Source organism: Pipra filicauda, unplaced genomic scaffold (assembly GCF_003945595.2).
Source record: "Pipra filicauda isolate LSUMZ 115617 unplaced genomic scaffold, ASM394559v2 scaffold122_size2191957_pilon, whole genome shotgun sequence".
Classification (NCBI taxonomy): domain Eukaryota; kingdom Metazoa; phylum Chordata; class Aves; order Passeriformes; family Pipridae; genus Pipra; species Pipra filicauda.
The window spans coordinates 1,354,001-1,380,486 of NW_024103685.1; the positions used below are offsets into that span (position 1 = coordinate 1,354,001).

Here is a 26,486-nt window from a genome sequence, read left to right on the forward strand (position 1 = left end):
ATGGGAAGCTTCTGTGCTGCACCCAGTTCTGGCACTGTAGAGACCCTCTGTTCTTCTTTCCCAGGGAGAATGATATGAAATGAACTGTCAAATCAGTTGTAGCAGTTCACTGGTGAGCATTGACTTCATGAGGAGATTTAGTACATTACTGTGATATTCTGGAAGTGCTTTGAGACACATTACTAAAATGAATTGGACAAGAGCTGGTAAGAGATGCTCCACAGAACAAGAATACCTAATAGAAAACCACAGGAAAAAATATTTTTGCCAACTGGCTGACTATTTCAACTTAGCAACCAGATCATGCTCTACCCTATTCCTTAACATCTAAAATAAATATTGAATCCTCTCATGTTTACAGACCTTCTTAAACCATTTGCCCAAGAGGCGTTGCAGTAGTGAAGTCCTCGAAATTGTGTTTAAGCATTTCCTCTTACTGCAAAAATAAATCCATCGAGTTTTTGGCCTCCCACAAAGACAACAAATACAAGCCTGTAAGTGCCATAAAAGCCCCAAGAAACTTCAGAAGCAATTTAGAATAATAAAAATCGTCTTTTGGACACCCTGTGCTACTTCTGTGTGGAACGAGGTTGGGCTGGGTCTCGGGGGCTGAAGAGGCAGATGATGGGAGTTCACTTTATGTAACCTGGTATTCCCTTCCCCTCTCCTCTGCCATCCCCAAAACAGCTGTTACCATATTGTCAGGAGCCTCCTGAGCCTTTGTAGCCAGGAGTTTGCCTAGTTATTTGGGCCAGGATTTCACAGAGAAGGAGGAAACCTTTCTGGCTGAAGCTTCTGTAAAACTACCACTTCAGCCATCAAAGCAGCAGTGTCCCTGTGGGGAAAAAGCAAGTAGCTGGAGAATTTGTGGGGGGTGAGAGGGAGCAATGTGACTTTCCAAAGGGCCTGGCCTCTTCATGGTAAGTAATCACCCTAGAATAGTGCTAATCTCCTAGGAAAAGTGATGAGATTACAAAGGCAATAAGATCTCCACTTCTTCTAAAGGCATAGGTAAACTCTATTACAATTCTGTTGTTTGAAAATGTGTCTCTCTAACAGTGACTTCTGCTGCCATTGCAGGATGATTTGGAAATTTGCCTTGTCCGTTTTTCTGATGGCAACGCTGGTTCAAGTAACAGACACCAGGAAAAACCGTCCTGCAGGTGCCATTCCCTCTCCATACAAAGGCAGCAGCAGCAACCACTCAGAGCGTAGGCATCAGCTGAACAAGGAGGTGTTGGCCTCCAGCCAGGAGGCCTTGGTGGTCACCGAGAGGAAGTACCTCAAGAGTGACTGGTGCAAGACACAGCCCCTGCGGCAGACTGTCAGTGAGGAGGGCTGCATCAGCCGCACCATCATCAACCGCTTCTGCTATGGGCAGTGCAACTCCTTCTACATCCCACGACACGTGAAAAAGGAGGAGGAGTCCTTTCAGTCCTGTGCTTTCTGCAAGCCACACAAGGTCACCTCTTCAACTGTGCAGCTGGAGTGCCCCGAGCTGGACCCGCCATTCCGACTCAAGAAAATTCAGAAGGTCAAGCAGTGCCGGTGCATGTCTGTGAATCTGAACTCAGGCAAACTGTGAGAGCAGGCATACAGCTGCTGCTTGTTGTTGCCTCTATCAGATTTACTGCTGTCTCTCCTCTCCCACTGAGCAGACTGTCCATTTTGTTGGTTTGTTTCTTCTTTTCCTTTTTTTTTTTTTGTGTTCTGTTTTCTTTCAGGAGGCATCTCTCCAGCAAGGAAAGGCTCCTTGACACTTGCCTACTGGAATAATGCTTTTTAATGGGCTGTGTTAGGCACTTCACCATAAAGTTTCATTGTATTTTTAATATCATCTGGCAGTTGAATCTTCTGGCATGGAGCAGGCTTCCAGAAGTTGGGATTGATGATCTAAGCGACCAGTTGGCTGAATCCAGCATTAAATGTTTCCACTGTGTGGAGTAAAGCCCTCTGCCCTACACTCCAGTTCCCTCCACATGTTGAGAACACCTTCTCTGTGCTTTGGTCTGGAGCTTGTTTCTCTCACCTGGAAGTGCTGGGGTTCTGCCCAGGACTGGGGGACACAGGTGAGGGAGAGTAACAAGGAGCAATTTGTGAAAAGCAAGTAAGACTCTCCAATCCAATGAAACTCAGCTTCTTAAGATGACTTCAATTGTGCAATGACAAATGGTTCTGGGCTTGTTGTCTGAACAGCAGATCAGAAGCAAGGAGAAGAGGGCGAGGCACTGGGTCAGCCACAGTGACCACAGAGCAGACTGAGGGTGGGTTCTGATGCTGTTGTGGTTAGAGTATATTGAACACATGGTCTCTGCAGCAGTGTTTATTTTGTAACCTAGCTATAGTAAACAGCTGTTTAAAGTATTATAGACCTAGCCATGTATATTTTCCTTGTGGCAGAATATGCCAGAGATTAAAATATGTTAAGAGACTCGGTTGCTAGGTCAGCTGCCTGGCTTAAAATGAACATGGTTTTACTAGGCTTTCTGTAGGGTTTTGTATGTTAGATATGTGTGTGAGTTTCTTACTCCAAAAAGGACAACATCCATCTATGACGTTATATTTATGCCTGCACAGACTGGGGAAGGTGGGAGGGTAGTGAGAAAGGAGCTGAGAACACTTAAGGGAGCGATGTTTCCCTTAAGGTATAAAAGCACTGTCACACAAAGGACAAAATTTGGTCATTGCTGAATTGAATACAAAAGCTATGTAAGTGTTATCGAGTTTGGGAGTGGTGTCTCTCTCATGATTGGAAACCATGATAATGTGTTAGCATTAAAAGACAAACCCATCCGTCAGTGCCACTGGAATGGGTCACAGCTGTGGGAGAGGAGGTTGTGATTGCTGCATTACTGGTGGTGCACTAAGTTTTTGAGACCTGCACAATCAGTGTTGGTGAATGCTTGCAGTTCATTTTAAATCGTACTATGTTGTTATTTAGTTGATGGAGTTTATTATGTCCTGTATATCCCATTTGTTGCAGTTCTGATCTGTATTAGTCCCAGCTGCATTAAAATCCTGTCTCAAACCGGCCCCTTCCCCCAAACCAAAGCCCATGCGCTCTCAGTTGTCTGAAGCTTACAAATTAAAAAGGACACGCCGACTCCCTGATGCATGTCTCACAGTTCAGCATCTGCATCTAGTGAAACCAGCCTGCTGTGGGAGCCCCTCCCCACCAGCTTCTTTGCATGCAGCCGCTTCAAGGGGTTAATATGTTCAGCACTGTCGCCAGCTAGAGCTTCAGAGCCACAGGTCTCCATTATGTGACAGGCCTCTCTAAGAGGCTTTCAGGGTTGATCTCCGCAAGAGCTCACCAAGCGGTTTACGGGGACTGGCATGGGCAGGATGAGATTGGTCGGGTCTATTAGCCCTGTTACATGAACAGACGTTGCTTTTCTGCTGTGATCTCTCAAAGTGTCAGAAGTGCACAGGGAGACTCCTCACACAGGGAATGCTTTAGGGGTTGTAAATGCTGTGCTGTGGCATCCTGCCAGCCTCGGGATGGGCACCATTCAGTCTAGGCTTGAGAGAGCTGGTGTGGGTGAGGTGCAGAGGGGGAAGGTGGCAATACGGTCTACTAAGACTCCAGGGATCCCAGTCTCCACTTGAAAGGAATGAACTGAAAGTCAGACATTTTGGACTAGAGAGAGAAAAGCACCCTAGTACATTCAGTTAAGACAAACATGCAAGAATCTTTACCTTTAAGCTATGCCCCGCCTGGGTTTTTCACCAGTTTGCAATATGAATATGCTGCAGCTTAAAGCTCCTTCTAGGAGCTGTGTTTATGTAAAAACTGAGTTGAGCTTGTAATGGTTAAAACTGTATTTAATTCTTGTTTTATAAATGAAAACAGAAAATGAAGAAATGCTTTAAGTATAATGTAATTATTTTATAGGTCAACTATTAAATTATAGATTAAATAATAAAGCTACTCTAGGGTTATATGGCATCCAGGTGTTTTGCTTCAACAGCTTGTGTCCAGCTGCTCTCTAATCAGTATATGCTCCATCTTCCTTTTCACCCTCCCAAATACAGGTGAATGATGGTTCACCCTGATAACTTGGGAAAACCTACCTACTTCTCCTCTTGTCCCTAACAAAAGTACCTGCAAGACAGGTACCCCCCTCAAAAGTACCTGCAAGACAAGAAGGAAAAATGAAATGCACTAGTCTTAGATTCTGGAGTTGATTCTGCATGCACAAATTCTGGTTTTTTTGGTTAAATGGCAAGACAAGTAAAGCTCCACCACTGGCTGAAACACCAGCATCATTTGTGGTAAGAGAAATAACTGTTACCCTGACCTAAGTGGTTTTGCTTAAAATATATATAGATCCTTACATAACAGGCACCAAACTACTCATAAGGAAAAAAAAAAGGTATACCTTAAGATATAGGTGAGCTTTAATGGTTGCTGTCAGCTCTTGAATAGGTACACTGTCACTCCAAAGATAGGGTAGTGTTTTGGGTTTTTTTCATTTCCAACTGAGAGAAAATGTAGTTTCTCAAAGGAAAATTTTTGTAATGAAAGGGAGTAGTCACATGGATGGATGAACCTCCATGAGACCAGAAGAGATGCCTGTCATGGGTCTTGAAAGAAGCAAGAGCACCTAGACCATAACTAGCAAGGGAGGACTATGTCCTTTATGGCACTTCTGACACCTGCAGAAGCCCTTTGCTCTTTTTCCTTGCCTATCTCTTGCCCAAATCCTCTCACAGTTCAGTGAATCAATGTGTTTGGAGTCTTTTTTTTTTTTTTTTGTAGCTGTTGCTTTTGAGAAATTAGTGGTTTGCTTTGTGTTAGCTACTATAGTGTGGTCAGGGTGCCCTGCTCAGAACTTGAAAGTGCCTCTCTCAGTTGGCTTAAAGGGAGCTCAGTAGTAATCTCATCTAATGCCCCTTTCTCATTTCCAGCTGTCTCTTGGCCAGTCTCCTGCTTTGCAGGTCGCTTCACTGCCCAGCATCCACCTGAACCTCTACTGTCTGAGGCACAGCCTAGACTCCAGCTCCAGTTTTTTAAAATTCTTGCTGCCTGACTGTTGAACCATCATACCAGAGACATATGTTGTCATCCAAAAATCTCCCCCTTGTGGAAGCAATCTCAAGAGCAAGGCAAATCTCTCTGAGTAGATGAAAAAAGCCTGAGGTCAGTGGAGTTTTTTAAAGTGGAGTGCTGCTACAGGACAGGAGAAGGAGGAGGACAGTGAATGTTTAGCTCTACCACCATGGAACTGTCATGCTGGCAGGGCCCCAATTTAGGGCGAATGGCAAATGACGTTTTTAAGAGCTTAAATTTGAGCTGTGGTTGGGAAGCAGAGAAAAGAGTGTTGACTCAATAGGGACCCTTTATCTTCAGAAATATGTTAATTTTTTTAGGCAATGGACTTACCATTGGATGTTTTTACAAGTCAGTTGAATGAGTGTCAGGTACAGGTACAGCACAGATGGGTCTGTCATAAGCAAGAGAAAGACTTGGAAAACCTGTTCTGTATGAGAATCATATTAGTGGGTGGCAGACCTGAATGGTGTGGGTCACAGTTTTCTCTCTCCTTCCTTTGCTGACCTCTTTGCACCATCTTCAGAGAAACTCAACTTCATCAGTTTTTGCTTACTCTTCCCATAGCAGTTTAAAATTGGTGTAACTCAAGTAACTAACAGATTTGTCACAAACTCAGCTTTCCTTTTAACCTAGAGTCTGCAAAAAAATGCAAAGACTTGCTATATCTTCTCTCAATGAAATTAATAATTGCTTCCACCTTTTTAAGCTGATCACTTAAAAAATTGGGCAAGAAAAAACGTCAGTCTGTGGAAGATGCCTCTAATTGTATTCCCGCTGCCACCGTTGGATAATACTTAACTAAGTTTTGGAAGTGTTTCAGGATGATGAAAGGTGTTACAAAAAAAGCTAACCACTACTGTGTCATGATGTGACAAAGTATCATGCTTCTGAAAGGCTTTAATTTGCAAGCAAAACAACATGAATCCTCTTAGCTCCTCATAAAAAACCAGATTGTTATTGTCAGCAAGTCACACCAGCTGCTCAGGTATGAAAGTCCCTCTTTTGCTGCTGCATTTGTTTAAGTAACAGTGAGCAATATGTGGTGTTGGTGATCAGCAAAAGCTCAGAATTTTGTCTGTGAGAACTCTCGTTGGATTACAGCCAACTCAAAGTGTAGTGTGGTTAATGCTGCCGTAAATGGGGGGGATTGCAGTAAACATGGGGTATCTGACATCTTTAGAACACACTCAAACAGGCAAACAAAAGAATATTAGTCCAGAATTCTGTAAGAAGTTGAGTGTGCCACTAAAAAACAAAGAGTGGAAGTGAAACTTATGCTGGTGGTGTGCATTGGATGTTCCATGGGTCAACTGTGGTGCTGAACATAGTGGGCTACTTCGCATGGAAGCTTGAATAGGCTGGAGAGAAGCTATATAAAAGAGAAAGAAATTCAACCAAATAGATTGGGCCTGAGTAAAATGAAAGAGAAAAATCTATGTAGCAGCACGTGTTTTAGGATCATAACATGGTCCTATGAGCTACAGTCAGCCTTTGACACTGTTCTTCAGAGATCGAGGTTTGCAAGTATCTTCTAACATCTGTGCTGGAGATCCAGTGAAAAGTGTATGTATGTATGTATGTATGTGACCATCCTACCAGGTCGCTGGATAACACACATATATAAAAAGGCATTATAATATGTGGGTATAATTTTTCAATGCACATTTTTGCCCTAATAAAAATTTCTTGAGACTGTTACTTCGGCAGTGTTAGTAGGAACAGGTTACAAACCTGAGCCAAATGCACTACTGGACGGCATGCATAAGCCAGAGAAGTGAGTGATGTATAGTCTGATTGAGTAAAGGACTGAAGCTCTCACTACCACCACCTGGGGAAAAGGTAATATATCCACATAACTGGGAATTACTGTCACTATCCTTCCAAAAGACAAGGAAAGAGAAGCCCCATTTCCTCTGATCCCTTCACAAAAGTGTTTCCTTGATCACAGGAGCCTGAATGGGATGTGGTACTTAGGGAGCAAATGGTTTGTAGCAAACTACAGCACAGCTGGAGAGTGAAGAAAGAAGGCACTTATTTCATTATTATTCCTTTTATTTTCATATAAATTAACATTCTAAAAAAATTGGAATAGAAACACTAAATACAGTATTGCACATAGTGATCTTTGTTAGACGATCTGTTGTTTAATTTAGTATAGTAATATACATACTGTAGGTACTGAAGAGAACAGGAAGGCTACAAATGAAAACATGCTACTGTATCCTTGCACTTAGGAGCAAAGTTAGGAGGAAATAGACTATTGTTTACATAAATACAAACATGGATTTGAATCAGTGCCATTAAAATAGCTTTATTTTTTAAAGTTTCTTTTTCCATAAGTTAGTCATAACAGCAAATAATCTCTTATTTTCTCTTCCCCAAATAGTAATGTTACTCCCATCAAAACAAAATTTTAGAACTCCATTCTTGGTAATTAATATCCCTGCCAGAAATTATCAGTAGTACAGAATTTCACATAGGTTTGTCAGCAACAGGAGACTTGCTTTTCACACAGTGAAAAAAACCATCTTTTCTAGTGCTTGGTATATGTGAAGAATAACAGATTCCTGAGGTCATATTTCGCACTTCCTTTTATGACACCCTGTAGGATATACTAGCCTCTGAACAGCTAGGAATGTCTCTTGACATGCTAGATTAGACAGGGAATAACGCAACACAGCAGGTTAGAGCTCATTTGCCTTACCCCAGTGTCTTTCAGGCTCCAAAGCTGTGAGCATGTGCATCCAATTGAGTTGCACACAGAGTCTACTTTAAGGAAAAATGCGCTTTGGAAGAAAAACTTTATCAATCAGACTGATCGGTTTGGGGCTCTTAAATTAGGACTGGAGGAAGGGGTTGTTATCAGTTGAGCAGATCAAAATTGATACAGTGACTTCTGGATTGCAAATAGGAATTAAACACTTGGTCTAAAATGGAAGCCCTAAGTCGTAGAGTTCAATCATTAACCTCCTAGTCAGGGACACAAAGCCTGGAGGAAATGTCTGCAATTCTGTTAAGTGTGAAATTGATGTCAATTAGTTGGTAGTCTGTGTTCAGTCACTAGAATTGGCTACTGTTTTCCATAAATGTTGTCCCCATGTGCATCTTTTAATGGCTCACTAAAGGAGTTTTAAATTAACTGTAAAGCTAATTCCAGAAGGGAAGTCATGTACATGTGGCCAAAAGCCTGTCTGACTTAAGTGATCAGCAGTTAAAACTATACTATACCTTCTAAAGCTCATGTAAAAGTATTAGCTGCTTTATATATTAACAAACTATAATAGTCAAATCTCTCATACTCTCTATCATACTTCTGTGCTTTTCTGTATTTTTCTGTTTTTCACCTCTTTTTTCCTTTTTCTTTTTTTTTTTTTTAATGCTGGATTTCTGACCCCCATACCACCTGGCATTCACTATCTGGCAAAAGATGAAGTAAAAGTATGCTGCCTTATCGATTTTAAAGATAGTTACAGTAAACATCTTGTTCCACAAATATTTAGTCATGGAGGGCAACCAAACAAGTTGGGAAAGCATTGATTATACTGTATAAACAGCACTTAACGATTCAAAATACAAACTACAAATGCCAACATGAAACAGATACAAACAGTTCACTAGGAGTAACATTTCTTTCCCTAATCTAAGTGCAGTGCCATGAAGTATTTGTGTTAGATGTTGCCAGTAGGAATGGAAATGTTTTACTGTACCAAGTAGCATCCTTATGAAGTTCAACTTAATTTTCAGCATGTTCAGAACTGATGCAGATGCTGCTTTTTATGCATGCTGACTTGGCCTATTTGTAATATACCATACACTTTACAAAATATCATTTTTGAGTGGCAAAGGAGATACAGAGTACAGGGGAAGGTGTTTCAAGTCCATACCTAGTCTATTGCTGGGCACTCCATTAAAGTGATTACATTCGTGAATGAATGTACAATAACACATCAATTGGTGGAAAACTCTAGAGAACAAAAAGCAAATTTAAAAAGGTCAAGAAAGCAAATGATCAGGATGATGTAGTTTCCTTCCCTCTCACTCCCCACCCACAAGCATGTTGAGTTTTGGTAACCAGGTAACCATGGCTTTTGCTTTTCTTCTCTCAGATTTTCATACTTATCTTTGCTTTCTGAAAAATAAAATAAATTAAAAAAAAAAAAAAGAGGAATTGAGTGTACATAAAACCACCTCACACATACTTATGCTATGTAAAGCATAGAAATATATATCCTAATGATCAATTATAGTTACTGTAGAACTGCTTCACAAATAAACTTCCTTTGAAGAAGGAACTGAAGTAGACTACAGCTATACACTTCTTGTGAAATATTTCTGTTTACTTTCCTTTTCACTCATCAAATTTTTCTAATACTGAAAGTCCTTGTTTCAGTGCAAATAACGATACAGGAATAATTAAGCAAATAGTTATTTCTTAAAAGAAAAAATATCAGTGTCTTTATATACTGCAAGATATAAGTTAGATGGAGAAATTCAAAATAATGTTAACTTTTTTTTTTTTTTAAATCTTGATCTGTTTTATAATCAAATTGATTAAATGTAGTTTCTCATTCCTTACCAAGCTAGTACTCCATTTACATTTCTTGTGGCACTAACCACAGCCAACTTTCACTAAACATTCAGAATAAGAAACAATAAATGCAATATTATTTACTCCTGTGTCAGATTATATTAGTTAGAATGCAGCATATTACCACATGCTTCATTTCCAAGATGTATCACAGTAATATAGCCATGACTACAAAGCACAAAAGAATTAAGTCATGTCTCATGGTGGGAAGGAAGGGTGTGGACAGGGACACAGACACATGAAAAAATCTTCTAATATTTTATAAATATAAATGATGGCCAATTGCTACAGGTATCATTTAAATGTGAGGTGCAAGATTAATTTTTCACTAGAGGAATATTACTTTTTGGTAAAATCAGCCATGATCCTAGCAATGCTTAGGCAATCACAGGGGAAAGGTTTCCTTGAATGACCAGAATTACTCCTCTCGTATCACTGAAGTTATTTGTTTTCAGACAAGTGGTGAAAGCACAGTATTATCTTTTTCTAGGCCTTCTATTCCAAACAAATCCCTATCAATGGAACAGAAGGCACTAGTATTTGATACAGTGATCCAGCTTGAAAAATGTGTACCTATCAAAATTCTTCCTTATATGTTGTAACTGTAGAAAAGAGAGAGAATACAAACTGAATGAGCTTGGACTGGAATGGCCTTTCTGCCTTTTAGGTGCATCCCACACCAAGACTGGGAAGAAGACAGATTGGCAGGGTGGGGCAACAATATGTTGATCTTGCTTGTGCTGCATCTATTTTGTGGAGTGATATTCACAAGCAGATGTCAAGTTTGTTAATCTAACTCCTTTAATCAAAATGTTAAAATTAAAACAACAACAACAAAACCCCAAACCAAAAACCAACCCAGAACAAAAACATACATCAAGAATAACATACTTATAAAATGCGAAGAGCAAACAGTAGAAAAAGTAATGGGAACAGAAGCATTGCTACAATTTTTACTTACAATTCCAGAATCATGTTTTGGTCTTATGTTGTATAGTGACTTCCCCTTTTTCTGCCTGCAGACTTCCTCTGCTTCTTTAACTCTGAAGAGAGACAAAATATATAAGTATTCCCATAGACCAACAACATTTCTGAAGACAATGCATTATAGAACTTACAAATTTAGGCCTGAGGACTTAAGTGGACAACTGTGTTCTCCGTATATTCATTAGCATGCTCCACAAAATAGTACTTGCACTCTAGGGCTGTTGTGGCCATACCTGGCATTTACAAGGACAGGCATAATCAAATGCCTAATCAATTCTAGTTACAAAAGCAATCAGTACTTACTGCAGTTGAAGATTCAAATGTATGAGGGTTTTAAACACACTGGGTCACATGAAGTTTACATTTCAGAGCATTCATGCAAACATTGCTAAGAAAACTTCTTTTTATCACTGTTTAAAATAATTCTTCATCCATTCCCAACCTCAGTACTTCAACTACAGTTTAAACAAAGTTTCTCACCAAGCTATCTTTCCTTCCACTCATTTTTGTTTGGATTTAAAATGGTGAAATAGCTTAATCTAAATTTCCAGCTTCCATTGTAACTTTAAAAAAAAAATGGAAAATTTACATGGAACGTGATGTTTAAACATGATGTTTAAAGGTGGTGTGAGTCACTGCACATGTGTCTTTCATTCCAAAGCTGAGGAGCAGGTTCCCGAAGTAAGGGTCCACTTCTTAGTTCTTCCTGACTTGGCAAACACTACCAAATTAGGACCTTGTGAAATCCCACCACATTCTTGATAAGAGAAATGTCCTTTTTTACCATGCAGATAGGAAATAAACTGTGAAAGGCAGAGGACTATACTCAGACTGGGAGCCTGCCAGAATAATTTGATGGGTTGAATGTCACTCCGTAAAATATTTCTTTACCACTTTCACTGGTTTTGTGGATCAACCTTGTAAACACACATGGTTACTGAAACACTGATAATACAGATTTAACGTATAGACTCTGAGCTGCTAAGACTTACATAAACACTTTCCATAAGATGACATTAAATCATGTGAGATCTGTATTTATTTATTTATATATAAATCCTATATTGGCTTGCTCTTGCCAAAAATATAGACTTCAGATGGCATGTACTCTGCCTTTTCATCATTGTCCAACAGTGAAAAAAAGAAACAACAGTTAAATGATATTGAAGAAATTATATATCCTTGGCTGGTTCCCTGTGGTTCATCTCCAGACCACTCATATATCTGCTATTTCAGCAAGGTTACATAGGGCAGTGTGAGAATCAGATTTTGTGTTACTATTATTTTTAATATTTTTGTGTGCATGGTAAGGGCCAGATTTTGAAAATAAAACTCCAGCTGGGTCTGCTAAGCACATTAAAAAAACCGCCTTCACATTCATCTCTCTTTTATTCAACTTCCCCAGACACACCTTGTTCTTTTCACAAGTTTCAAATTTATACTTTAAAAAATTAATTTAAATGTCAGTTCTTTTTCAGCACTTCCAACAAGCTGCCCTCTTCATTTGATGGCCTTATATGTTATCAGTGTAGGGAGACCTTTATGTGCACAGGTCGGGGGCAAAAAAAAAGTTTTGAAAACTGTTGTTTTCAAGCTGTAATGATTTCTATCTGACTGCAAATCGGATAGACTGTTGGAGGATAAACTAGAACAAAAATGTCAAACAGTCAAGTAATTCACTTTTAAAATGTATTTAAATAGATTTGGTAGAAGTGACAGCCAAGATGTGGTGATAGCTTCAAATAGAAGCTTATGGGAATTATGCAGAATGAAGTAAAATTCAAAGACATTTTCATTTTCCTAAAACACTTTTTTTCTTCTGCTTTGTGTCTGCTTATATCCAAAGGAGGAAAAGTATCTGTGACACTGATCTTCCCATGACCTTTCAGATATTCAAACATATTCAGACATATTCCAACCTATCAAAAGCCATTCTTACAAAGTCAGATATAAAATAGCATGTCTATCATATAATTTCCTTTTTTTCAAATACAAATAGAGCTGGCTCTCTTCACTGGTAGACATCATTTAAAGAACAAAATGAAATCTTACTTGGGAGTAAATTAGTATCAAATCCCAGGGACTGTATAAGTACTATTGAGCTTATCAAAATGACTGTTTTATAGAAGCAGTGTAACATATGCAAGTATTCAGACTACTCAACATGCAAATGACAGCATATGTAACATACAAAAATATTTATCAAACCAGTTCACACAGATCCAGATGTTATTCTCAGGAAATGCCAAGGAATCTTCAATTCCAGTGTTTGTCCCACCTAAATATCCTCCTTCCAGGATAGATTACCCACTGCTTGCTAACATACCAGGTCATGAGACAACACAGCTCTCTGTGGGTCTCATATCAATTCAAAGCAAAAATCCTCACACAGAATGGAACCCTCGATAATGCAGTTCTTTTCTAAAGAGCAGTGTCACTGTCAGGGTAACATCTCTTCTGTTAGAGAAAGAGCTATCTGAAGAAAGGCTGTCTCTGCTTGAAACATGCTAATAACACGGCACTCTGTGAGGGAGGAAGTCAGAACTTCTGTGTCCCTTAGATTGCACTTCAAGAAACGATCCACAATCTCCAGACTGATAAATGGCAACCTTAAGCTTGTGCAACTCATTTTTCTAGGATTGTGTAAGAGGTGCTGGTCTCACTACTATGGTTGTGGCTCTCAAGATTTTGGGAGCTTTTATAAAATTCCTTGGAGTTTGAGCGTATTTATTCATACCAAGGGGAATGCAGAAGATGAGAAGCATTACTCCCTAATGCACTTAAAGCTGAGAGCTAGCAGGCACTCAGTTCCAGTTCCCACCATATCACTGACTCGCTCTGTGGGTTTGGGACAGCTCACTGTCCCTTGGCTCCCATTCTGCTCTTTGTGCAGGAAGACTGAAGTGGTTGGGTAGAACCTCAGTGAAGTCAATACCTATATATATGCATCTTCAGCAAGAAATGTCCTTAGAAATGTAAAGATAGGACATGAAAGGCTCATTGTGAGGAGGCTTAGTTTGTGACCATGTTAATTCCGGAAGCAAGGAGAGCTGTATAAATCTACAGTTGTACCTAAAAAAGAAAATCCAGAGACTGGTGAAATATAGAGGCAAAGACAACCATGAGCTTTCCACAGGGCTAAATCATAAACCAGTGAAAGTGGTTATCAATTTCTACAGTGTGTAAGTATATTTTCTGAAGACTGATCAATCAGCTAAATTAGAATTTTATTACATGTAAAATTAAAATAATTCTTCTAGAAGAACAAAAGGATGTGTTTTGGGCAGGAGCATCCACACCATTTAAACAGTATGATCAAGAAAAGCAGATAAAAGGTTACTTTTAAAATAAGAGCAATAGTCCTAGTTCAGCTGGAAAATAACTGCCACTGGCAATTTATTGTCAGCTTCTAAAGTTTCCTCTATTGGCCATGAATGATTCTTCATCTTTCCATAACACTAATGAGATTTAGGTGATACCATGTTGCTTCTGTAAGCTCATGCCTGGTACAAGTCATACTTCTCACAGTGGCAAGCAAACTCATGCATACCTTCCTCGTGCTCCGGCTTTTCCTGCACTACTTCTCACTGACTTCGATGACACCCTGCTCAGCATGGAGGTGCAAGATAATAATTTGAGGCAAAAATCTAAGTGCAAAAATTATATGAACACTAGTGACTAGTTAACTCAACTCTGGTGAGTTGTTAGAGCTTTATGAAAAAATTAATGGATCTAATTTAATAACGGAAGGACGGAAGAGGATGTTTGAAGAAAACAACACAAGACTCCCAAAAGTCACAAAAGGAGGAGCAATTGCATACAATGACATACTTCCAGGCTCTAGGCCAAAATGACACTACTGTGCTAATGCAGAACTCAAAGAGCTCGTAGAGCACAAAAGAGTTAAAAAAAGTTAAATCCCCAGTCCTAGGAAAGGAGGGGGGGTTCAATTGTCAGGCCCTGCATGGAAAGATAGGCTGCCACCTGGGATCTGGAAAAAGAGTCTGAGAAAAGTGAGTGTTCCCCAGTTCCTGAGAATTATGACCCTTAGGCAAAGGTAGGCATGTATATAGATTGATTTATTGTTCTGAAGATCTGTTTCCACTTAAACTATTCAGTTCTACAATACTAATACTTTCTGTTAGAGAGGCTGTTCAATCCCTTTATAGAACCATCACTCTCAATTGTATCCAAATACTCAGAAGCAGGACAGATCCTGCTTCTAGGCATGATGTGAGAGTGGGAGAGTAAGACGGAGGTGGCAAGGGACATGGTGTGCTCTTGAAGTAGCCAGGTACTACAGTTAACTTGGTAAGTGTGATGGGAATGATTTGCAAGCTTGCAGTGTGCTAAGCTTCTTTGCTAAACCGATGCTCAAACTATCTCACTTCATACTTTTCAACTGCTTTGCAAGCTCACTTTCTTTCAGCAAATTGACTTCGGTTCATTTACTATCAACCCTTGTCACATCTTATGCCAATTCTGTCTTAAAAGTGAACATATGAGTTTGATAGAAAAGATAATATCAGCTGCATTACCTTTAGCAATTTTTGCCTCTTACTTATTTTCCCAAATAATTTCCTGATTTTGTCTTAACAAGAACATAATCCTAAAAAAACCAGTCTTCCCATCCTAGACAACCAGAGACTTGATTAACTCTCACTGTAGTAATCTGATGAGCAGAGTTATTATAGCAGTGGACCCAGCTTCAGGCCCAGGGCAGATTCTATAAACACTTGCTAAGAATGTTCATCACTTGAATTTCTCTTAATATTAAATTTAGCTAAAGCATTGCTTGCATTATTTCAGAAAGAATATACTTCTAAACAGCTCAACAATAAGTAAGCACGTAGGGAACATACAACAGTGATTCATGGATCAGCTAAAAAAAAAAAAATCTCCAAGTGAATGAACAGCCAGTCACTTACAGAAACTAAGAATTACAGTCCCAAAATCTGCTACTTAATAAAATTCAGAGAGTCTAACAATTGTTGCCCATAACAAAAGATTCTTATTTCTTATTTCCATCATAATAAAACCTCTTCTCCAGCACTTTCACCTCCTACTACCTCATATTTATTGTGAGGCAAACATATAAAACTACGATTAAGTTTAAAGACAGTCTGTAAGATAAATAAGCAAGTTACATTTTGGCATGCACACAGGAAAAAGAAACCAGACATCCTTACAAACCCAAAAGACAGAGTATTTTTATCTGCCTTCTAGACCGATAGCCAGCCTGGCCACAACATATCAAGGCTTAGAGACTTTCTGTCATCATTCAATCCATTGAAGGGGTAGCCACTTTCCTGCCACTAAATATTGATAATTTTGTCTGAAGTATCTGTGGCAGACAGGTTCATTTCCTACTGGCTCCATCTAGGCTTGGTTGCCTTACACTTCACTAGTGAGCACTATGACATGACAAATGCAATCACTTCCAGTGAGAAGACTGGAAAGTTATGTGCCTTAGGTAGCAGAGCTGCTCACAAAAACTTCCACGATAAACTCAGACAGATATTACTTTTACAGTTGACAGTATAGTTCATGAAACCCAAAAGACATTTTTCTGTATTTTTTTAACATAAAACAAACCCAAGGTCAATACTCGTTATACTACTAAGTGCTTATTATCAGATAAATAAAAATGGTGTTGCCAAAATATATTATGTAGCTTTGTCTGGGTTGGAGATTTGTTTGAACTTGTTTATAATAATAATAATACCTTTACATATAAAAACAAATAAAAAAAAATCTTCAACAAAGTTATCAAGTGCCAGATGTCTTTCAGATTTCAGGAGCAGAAAACTTTAAAACTCTTTCCTTAAAAACTCTTCCAGGGCAATGTGCTTGTATTTTGTTTTTCTCTTTGACTGAAATATTGAAAATATTTTTTGCTAAGGAGTTTTTCTTCAGAAAAACAAACAAACAAAACCCCCAAACCAAAAACAAACACAAACAAACAAGCAAACAAAACCAAACAAAAAACCCCAAAACCCCAGAATGGAAAATTACAATTCCCAACATAAAAGTAGAGTAAAAAATGTAGAGGTTTTACTTTCACGCCAATAGGGTCGAAATGATGACGCAGATATGATTCAGTAACTGACTGCAAAGACTTTATACAGATAAGAAGCACACTGTAATGTACCTCGTCCCCTCAAACTGGCTGATGAAAAGTAACCTCTGCCTACCAACAAAGAGATAATGTTTTAGACTATCGTGACATCCTGCCAGCTCCTTGTATGATTACTTCAAGGACCACAAAGCAGATAGTGGCTGTCAGAAAGATGCAGTGATTAACCATAATTTTGCTAAGAGCACCGTGGACAAATAGATTGAAATTTTTTAATCTGGGCACTTAAAACAGCAAAAATCCTGCAGCAGGACTCTGATTAAGACCCTTCCTCTGTCAACAGTGTTGAATAGACTTTGGGGAATACATTTCATGTCAAATGGGTCTAAAATAAGGCTTTGGGGCCAGTCCAAATGAAAATTAGACTTTTCCTATTTGCAGAGTCTTACTGTAATCCACCACACACTTCACAATATTCTGAAAGAATTTAAATTCTGAAGTATTCAGTTTCACTTGGTTCTGTCTGGCAATCATAAATCATACTCTTGGTGATGTAGGGGTTCTACTCTTGTCTATGCAGAGATACATAGATGTACATAAATAAAAAAAAGAATACTGTTTGAAACATGATTTAAAAATTATCATTTTAACATTATAGAAAATTTCACCTTGAAAATGTAATGATGTAAAAAAATTAAGTATAGCTATGTTTCTAATAAAATGCAAACATGCATATATCCACTTAAATACACTAAATATATTTAATGACTTCTGTCATCAAATTGTCAAAGTGGCCAGTATTTCAGACTACACCTGGCTACCTTCACGCAAGATGGAAATCACTTTCCTACAGACCTTAAAGATGAAAACTGAAGTTAATCTAAGAAAAGACAGTCATTATCTTACATTGTTTTTCTTGGAACTGAAGCCAGGTTCCTCTCGGAGCTGGCTACATTTTGGCTATTTGGTTAGGAAATTCAACAAGAAATGATAAGGGAGGTGAACAAAACTGGAGGTAAGGTAAAACTGGTAAAATAATCAGCAAGCAAAAGAAAGAAAACTCATGAGTGAACAGAAATGTGAAACTCCCTGTTAGCTGTAAAACGTTTTTAAGCAGCAGAATTTTTTAAGAAGGAAAAAATTCAATATGTAAAAAAGAATGAGAAAAGTCTCAGTAAACAGACCTCCTGGAGAAGAAGACTGTCTTAAAGAGGATATGGAGACATACCCTGGACAAATGAGTTGCTACACTGGGTATACTGGGGCTACTACATTGAATAAAAGATTGGCAGTACAATCAAAGATGAGAATTGAATGAATAGAAGAGATCAGTGAAAGGAAATTTAAAAAAGTAGAAGTCAGCTGGAGAGATACCACATTAAGAGGTCTTCTGTGCGGGAGATGGGAAAATAAGACGCTTTGAGCTTTGCTGCATGAGGTAAAACGAGCCCATTCATCATTATGTAATGACTCGAAAATGACTGCAGGCACAGCCAGCTTTTCCCAATATGGAAAATAACCCTGATGTTAAACTAGTCCCTATATTGATACCATAAAACACACACACAGCCATGCACTTACACTTAATGGATGTTGCCATGCACTGGTTTGGTAAACTATCAGTAACCAAGGAAGCTAACATCTTCAGTAGTTCAGAATCAGTCTGCGTTAGAGCAGATTTTAAGTATTTGAGAGCATCTCAAACTTTTGGGGACTAATAATTTAATGATAAATGCTGCTCATTTGTAAAACATTACAATGCTTTATTGAACATGAAATGCCAAAGTAATAATTTTGCCTGAAAAAGTAGTAGTATACTATACTACTATTAGAAGTATAGAAAATCTAGTACGTGACAAAAATTCTGCTTAAAAATTTTAATTATTTTCACCAATACGTAAGTATTTGTTGAATATATTGGCCTGATTTTTATCATACGCAAATGTCTCTTTTTTTTTTCCAAGAACTGGTGAACTAGAAAAGGTTAAAAAAGATTGAAAAGATCACTGCATTGTAGGAATAATGGTACCCCATATTACTATACTTATTACTATCACACCCAGTCTGACATTACGGCTGTGAAAACAGGCTGTAAACATCATTATGAGATGATGATTGGTATCTTCCTTCTGTTATGCACAACACACATACTGGGATGCAACATAATGTGCCAGTATGGCACACCACTGTCACCAGGCAAATAGAGACTGCTGAAAAGCCCTTCTGCTGTTTATGTGGGGGCATTCTAGAATCTAGCCTCACGCAAGTCACAAAAATTAGGAAGGATTGCAGATTTGGACCTAATTTTTTACTAGAGCCTTTGCTTTGTTGAAGTTTACTATTGGTAAGCACCAGTCATCTCACAGCGGCAAATAGAAATATTTGTTCTTGCCTCATAAAATGCGGAATTACTTGAAAACATTAGACTAAGGTATTCAAAAGGATTTTCGACCAAAGATCCAGATTGAGAAACTTATCTCCAAGTGATTTTAATTTTCACAGAGTTTTCCCTCAAAAGCAATGTTAAAAAACGAAAGTTCTGTTCACCTCCTCTAACCAAAATACAACTGTGTTTTCATTGAAAAAAAAAGAAAGAAAAAAAAAAGACTAATTGCCAAAAACGCACGAGAAGAAAAATACCCATACTGAAATGCTGAGCAACTTCTTTCAGCTAGACAGCAAACTCTCTTTGTGAGTCACTGCCTCTCAGGATTGTTCCTAGCTGCTGAATCTTTGGTGTGTTTGAGCATTTTAAAGTAGATTTTCCAAAGGCCACAACACTATTTTCTCATCAGAAAGCTATTTTATTTCAAGGTAAAATTTTGAATACTCCCAAAAACTGAAGATCCTTCTAATTATTCAATTTAATATCATATAAACTGCTTTCAGTTAAAATCATTATGAGTTGTAAATCCAAGCCCACCAGCATTCAACTGAGTTGATTAGAATGCAACAAAGACATGGAGATTAAAGTTCCTAAGTCAGAAAATGTATCTACCCATGACAACTTACTAACATAACGCTTGGAGTTTTTAGTTGGCATTACAAGAACATGCCAAGCAAAACGTGACCCCACTAAACATACCCCGCATGTTCATCATCTCCCTCTCATGTTGCAACTCCATATACATTTTTCTTCTCTTTTCTTCCATTTCTGCATTTCTTTGCAAGTGCCTATTCCCATGTCCCTCGATTTCTCAGTCTCAAGTCTGACTCACTGGTTCATATTATGAGCGCTAACAAAATATCCCTTAAATTACTCTGAGGACATTGCTTGTGCTATGGGATTTAATGCCCTCCTCTGCAAGCAGAAGTGGCAACTTACCAATATGCTCCTCACTGTGCGATGTACAGATATCCAATGCCAGACTTTAAATTGCTCAACAGCAAGTTTTAAATCATCCTGCCGAGGAGTCTGTAGGGAGACATACCAGTCTTTCTGCAGAGGGAGATCAATGAGCTGTGGAGACACACTGGCCAGGAATCTCCCTTTCATCTAGATATACACAGTGTGACACACCAGGTGCCAGCTTAACTGCTATTCTTACGGGAATGGGCAACTTCTGCATTTGAGAGACGAGTGCATTTTTTTGAGTTTATAGATTACTTTTAATGTGTCAAAGATTTATCGTGGGAGTTAAAGAGCTGAATAAAGTCAGCCAGAAGAAATTCTCAAGATTAGTGTGATGCAAGATATCAGGGACTTACAGAATTTTACCATCACGTTGATCCTGCTTAAGAACTCTCCTCTGCTGGCATTCCTGACACAGTCAGTCTCTGTTCAGCTACATGCCTCCTCATAAAGGCAAGGACCCAACTGATCTTACAAGCAATATATACCTTACACACACATTTACAGGGTAGCTATAGCTGTCTCTCTCTCCCCCCCTTCCGCTCTCCTGTGTAGAAATACAGGTAATATAAGGTAAATCTTTGCAAAGTTGCACAGGCCCTCTGGAACAGCAAACAATTTGAAGAAATGGAAACATATCCAGAACTGGAGTGGTCAAACAAGTGTAAGCACCTCCCTTGTACCCAAAGAAAGGGAAGGTGAAACTGCATATGAGTTTCTGCCATGTTACTGACCTGTTTCTAGTAAGATCTGAACTGGCATTTACTACCTAAAGATATTGATACTAGCCTTTGACAGCCAGGGTGTATTTCATGGCCATAAAGAAAAGACGAAGCTGTAGTCCTAAAGATGAATCATTGCTGTCCATAACAATATGAGATTTCTGACAAATAATTGTATTTTTATGAAGGATTCACATATTCCATATTTGATATGCTGCCATAACCAGCAGTAGCTTAACTTTTTTTATTTACCATAACATTTCAAGACTTCCCTCTTCGGTTATGTTAGGTGTTGCCTCATGAGCACTTTTTTCTTTTCATTCCCAGGACAGAGTACCTTTTCCTGGTTCCTAGGAAAATGGTAGAGTCTGAGCAACAGATTCTGCAGGCCTTTGCTGGATGTAAAGAAAAATAAAAATATTTCTTGCTCTCACAGAAGTGCTAGACTGCAATAGTGCAGTTAAGGCTGAATACATCTAACTCAGAAATATAAAGAAAACAAGGTGGGACTGAAAGAAAGATATTAATGAAAAACGGGTTAATATATTTATAAGTCAGACTGTACAAGACACTGGTTCTCACTACAGAAAGAAAAAAAAGAGGTATTTGTAGATTAGTGATGTGATCACCTAAGATTTTTCCCATGAAGGTGAGACTTTTGCACAGCTGTTACTGCAGCTGTGTATTATCTGGCTCTGTGTATTCAGAAAACAATGTGCATCAATGGGCACGCAGCATCTGAAAATCATGTATAGATAATGAAATGTTGAACAGGAAGACTGCAAAGTTCAAAATCATACTTTGCCTTTTGAAACAACAATGAAAAAATACTAGGGAAAATACATCAGCTCTTCTAATCTTTCTTGCTGATCAAACATAAAATGCAGGCTATACTGACAGTAAACCTTTCAAGAGTTTACAAAGTATGAATGCAAACCATACACTGCCAGAGACATTAAATAAATTATCAAAGGACAATTATAACAACAACTTTAAAAAATCAAAACACATCCCAGTAAGTTTGATTGTGGATTTCCTTTGGTTGTTTGTTTTTTGTTTTGTTTTGTTTTCTTGTTTTTGTTTGTTTTGGTTTGTTTATTTTGTGTTTTTTTTCCTTAAACTTGCTTAATCAGAAAGAATTAATACTACTTTAAAAATTTTCACTTAAAGGGATACATATTTATGGTACACATAGCATTAGAAATTTCAACTTCCACAAAATATTTTCAAGAACTTTATAAATAACCCAGACATCAATTTCTATTGAAATGGTCTAGTTAGCCGTAAGTATAGTGTGACCATGAGAAATAATACTGTTCAGAAAACCTTTTGGCAGACCTATACTTCTATTGTAATTTTCAGGTGCATTTTTCTTTTTATTGCTACTGTATTTCACAGTTTATCATGCATAATTTTCTCTACAGCTAGTATTTTCCAGTTCTGCTTTACTTCAAGTGAGGGAAGAGTGAAAGCCATAGAAAACTTCATAAAAATTGTTTTTAACTTTGCACCATATTTCTTTTCTCATCCTCCAGTAAGAAAATACAAAGTCTCACACTTCAATATTTATCTTTTGCATATAAATGCCTGGCAAACCAATATGCAAATTGAAATACCAAGGGAAAAGTGATTAAAATAAGAATTGGCTGACTGCTTTCTTTAAAACTTACAATTTAATCTATTGGTAACAAAAAATAGTACCACCTTAGGAAAATACCATCTACGAAAATCTTTTTGGGTAAATTATTGTAAAACAGTGTGATGCATATTTGCAGAGACTAAATAAGGAACAGCCTCTATTAACAGTCCATATGGAAAATGGGATATAAAATATTCTAGAAACATTGCCCACAGCATTAAAGTTTGTTAAACTGAACACTGAAGTGAAGAGAGAAGAGGCAAAAGAAACCCCCAAACCAACCAGGGGTTGAGAAAGGTGATTGAAATTAAAAAAGTGAATAAAGTTATACGTTTTATAAATAATTATTGTAAATAAAGTTTGTTTCATGAGGAAGAAACCTGGTTATTAGTTCACCAAAGATGTCATACCACAGTCCCTTAAAAAGTCTCACCATTTCTGTCACTTGATTTTGCCACTAATGAATAACTACAGAAAGTTTCCCTGACCATTTAAGTTCTACCCTGCTCTTCAGTTTCTGCAGTAGAAAAACACCTAAGAACGTCAGTAAAAGGGAAAAATCTACTTTCTTGAAATAAATAATTGTATTTCAGTGGCAATAGATGAATTTCAGATTTTTGTCACCTACAGATCTGTTGATCTAGACCGAGATTTTGAAACCTATCATGTTGTACATTCTTACACCTTTGGGCAATATGTATTTTTCCATCGAGATTTTTATCTTTTGACCTCTCAATATCAAGACACCATATCACAGTATCTTTTTTTTTACTAAGAGAGGTAGAAATGTAAAACTAAAAAAAAAAAAAAGCCTGAAAGACAACTTCACATATCCTGTTGAACTATGATTGGAGGCAAAGAATTTTCTGTGCAAAGGTTTTGATAAGACAGTTGTTTAACCAAAAAAGATTCTTCATTTTTGGGAAAATGTCTTACTTGGAAAATTGTTACTCTTGCTGGTAATTTGACAAAAATATTTTAATTCCTAAAATGTAATGAAGAGAGCTTGTCTTGCCAGACCCGACAAAGCACGGTGCCAAACATTTTTGAGAGATGAGCACAATCAAGACATCAAAGGTTTCCTAAGCCTAAATCCTTCCTCACCTGACCAAATTAAATAGAGCAGAAGAGTTAAACTTGATAAGACATGTAAAAATTAAAATTCAAAACAAAAATCTACCTGTGATTTTCAAGAGGTATCATTTTCAGTCTTAGTGACTTCCTGGAGTGAAGTTACACATTCCTGTCTGAACTCCTGGGAGAGCCTCTTTCAACCCATCAGTTCCAAGTCTGGGTTTGGATCTCCCTGCTGTTCTTGCTAGGGATCTCCCAGTTTCTTTTCCCACTGTAGGTCTTTTTCATTGCGCTTTCGCTTCCCTGTCACATCCTGCACCTGCAGCCATTTTATTTTGTAGGTTATACACGTTCAGTTCCTTTCAGGCTAAAAAACACCCTTGTCCTAGAAGGGACAAGCTGGCAGGCAACGTTTTTTCTGCTGCTTCAATACATCCTCTTAGTATACACATAGATTGAACTGAGAGAGTGTTACATGATTGTATTACAGCCCATTCTCTTATAGAATCACATATCATTCTCTTAAGCTTTAGGTGTTTAAGAAAAATAGAAAGAAGAGGTTTTGTGCTTATTTAGTTAATGTCTTAAAAGAAAAATATTTTGTAGTGAGAATTCTCTGGACAATTTTTTTGTTGGTGGGTTCTTTCTGGGTTTTTTAATCTTTTTAGAAAAATAGATTAGTATTTTGAATTAAAAGGACATTTTTCTTAAATCCTGTCCTATAAAATACACAAAATTAAATTAACCTGTATTAAGTAGGTAGCAAAATCCGTGCATAGGAAACTAAAAATAGTATTTAAGTGTCAACTCGGTTTCAAAAAGATATACTTAATTACATAAAATTAAGCCAGACAGTCAGTAAAATGAAATAGGTCCCTAGAGAGCTACTGTACTGAGTTAACGTTCTCACTATGTTCTTGCAATAGTACCAGAATCCAGTTTTCTTATCTGTGAGATTGCTTGTTCCAAAATGTATCCACTTACAGCAAATATATATGGTATACACAACATCGATTGTGTTGGTGCCTAAGGAAAGTTTTCAGTAACTTCCTAAACCAGTAATCTTATGTCTGTGACAATTACACAGGATGAGTATGCTTGAAAAAGAGGCCTGTACTTGTCAATTTATCTAATAATGGACTGATATCAATCATTTAATGAATGTAAAGCTTCAATTGTGTTAATATTTAGGCTCAGAAGTAACTTCACTATCTGTATACCAAGATCAGTCAAGTTGCTAACAGTTGTAGGTTTATACAACAGTGCTTAGAATTTTCATGTTTGTATTTGTTTAGTTTGTCCTTATATGGCATTTATTACTTTTTAAACAACTGATTAATTCTTGGCATAATTTTTTAAACAAAGGGTGACCACTATGGACTGTCTGCACGCAGATGAAAGCAAACTTCGTAACTCCTCTTAAACATGGACCAGACAGCATGGCTGATTTTTCAAAACTGCTGTCTTATTTCTTTATGCCATATATACAACATGTGCTTGTGTCCATGGCCTGTGATTTGCTGTATGGTTTAGAGTCCTTTTTTTTAATGCAGGGTCAATTATTCCTTCTGTCTTCCTTTTCCCAACATCATTTGACAAATATTTACAATATGCCATGTCTTGATGCCTTGACTTTCTTTGACTAAATATGCTAATGGAAAATATTTAATCAACTTTCAGACCTGAAACAAGTTTCCCATTCTTTAGTCTCATAGTAGCATAGTAGTTGCATGCTCTGCTAAAAAACCTTGTTCAAGTGAGGGACCCAAAAACTCTAGCACAAACTGGTATTAAAATCCCATTCAAAAATTATGGTGTATGGAGGTTTGGGCGTGGTGGGGGTGGGTGTCATGATCTGTTAAAAAAACCCCAAAATCTGAGAAAACTCCAAAAGGCATTCAAAAGGTTGTGTGCCAGTGAAGTGAAGCTGACTGGTTTCTGTGCAATTGCTCCTAATAGCATACTTTGAGAAAAGCCTTTGAACAAACAAATAAATGTACCTTTCTTGAAGAATAAGTTTATTTTCTTTCTTCCAGAAGTCTTTGAAGTCAGAACTGAATTCATGCCAAATACTGAAGAAAGAGTGTGGGGACACCTCTTTCTCTCCCATTTTTGGTTTCATACAGAAATAGGCTGTAGTTTCCAAAAAGCTGTCAAAGAAAGCAAAACCAGCAAATGTTACAGTCCTTACTGATGTAATTTTTTTTTTCTTACTTAACATTGACATAGTATTTAATCATTCTTGGTAGCAGACCTAAAATGAAAGAATTCAAAATCATAACAGTTCTGAGCTCTTCATATACAGGCAGGTATATGAAGATGATTCTTCAGTGAAGTTGGGATCTGGCATTCATCATAAGTTCAGGTTTTGATCAAAGTATTTTCCATTTCAAAAGCTGTAGTGAATTCACTGTCAACAGCCTTGCAAATCCAGATATCCACACCTGCCCATATGCTGCTTTTCTGTTGTGTTTAAAGCTGTTACCAAAATACAGAGTGAAAGCCTATAAAGGACTGTAAATAAACTTCTTTGAGTTCTGCTGGATCTATACTACAACACAATAGCTTAGGTTGGAGCCTACACAGAAATATTAAAACTCAAACCTGCTGTGTACTAAACAAGAAATGACACAACAGAAAACTGGGCCAGGAGCAGCTGTGCCAGAAAACAGGTGCCCATCGTGACTCTACCAGAACAATCTGACAATTTCTTCTCAGCGCAGCAAATGTAAAACTAATATAGTAAACACAAAAACTACCCAAGTATGAACACTTCTGAAATGCAAAGGTCGTATTTCCAACACTGAGTGAGGACTGTGACTGCAACTAAACTTAACATATTTCTGTGTTTGAAATGCTTCTATTTTATTTCAGGAATGTTACAGGAAGGTAAAGAATAATTATGTAAAAAATATTTGTTTGATTAAGTATTATTACATTTTATTTTTTCACTTAATGTTTTGCAAATACTGGACATTTTAAGAACGTTTTT

The 26,486-nt window shown here is 37.7% G+C and overlaps 2 protein-coding genes across 6 annotated transcripts in view; one reads left to right on the top strand and one right to left on the bottom strand.

The window, feature by feature from the left end:
• The window catches only part of GREM2 (gremlin 2, DAN family BMP antagonist), a 41,442-nt gene extending 34,688 nt beyond the window's left edge, over positions 1–6,754 (top strand). The window contains exon 2 of the mRNA XM_027750651.2: positions 1,081–6,754. Within this exon, the coding sequence (XP_027606452.1) occupies positions 1,082–1,585 (504 nt within the window). The 5' untranslated portion in view covers position 1,081 and the 3' untranslated portion in view covers positions 1,586–6,754. The remainder of the gene's footprint in view (positions 1–1,080) is intronic.
• Positions 6,755–7,090: 336 nt separating this feature from the next.
• The window catches only part of FMN2 (formin 2), a 159,693-nt gene continuing 140,297 nt past the window's right edge, over positions 7,091–26,486 (bottom strand). For all 5 annotated transcript variants that reach the window (XM_039388766.1, XM_039388773.1, XM_039388771.1 and 2 more), the window contains 3 exons: positions 25,495–25,644; positions 10,606–10,687; positions 7,091–9,185 (listed from right to left, as the gene is read on the bottom strand). In XM_039388766.1, coding sequence (XP_039244700.1) covers positions 9,159–9,185; positions 10,606–10,687; positions 25,495–25,644 — 259 coding nt within the window. In that variant the 3' untranslated portion in view covers positions 7,091–9,158. The remainder of the gene's footprint in view (positions 9,186–10,605; positions 10,688–25,494; positions 25,645–26,486) is intronic.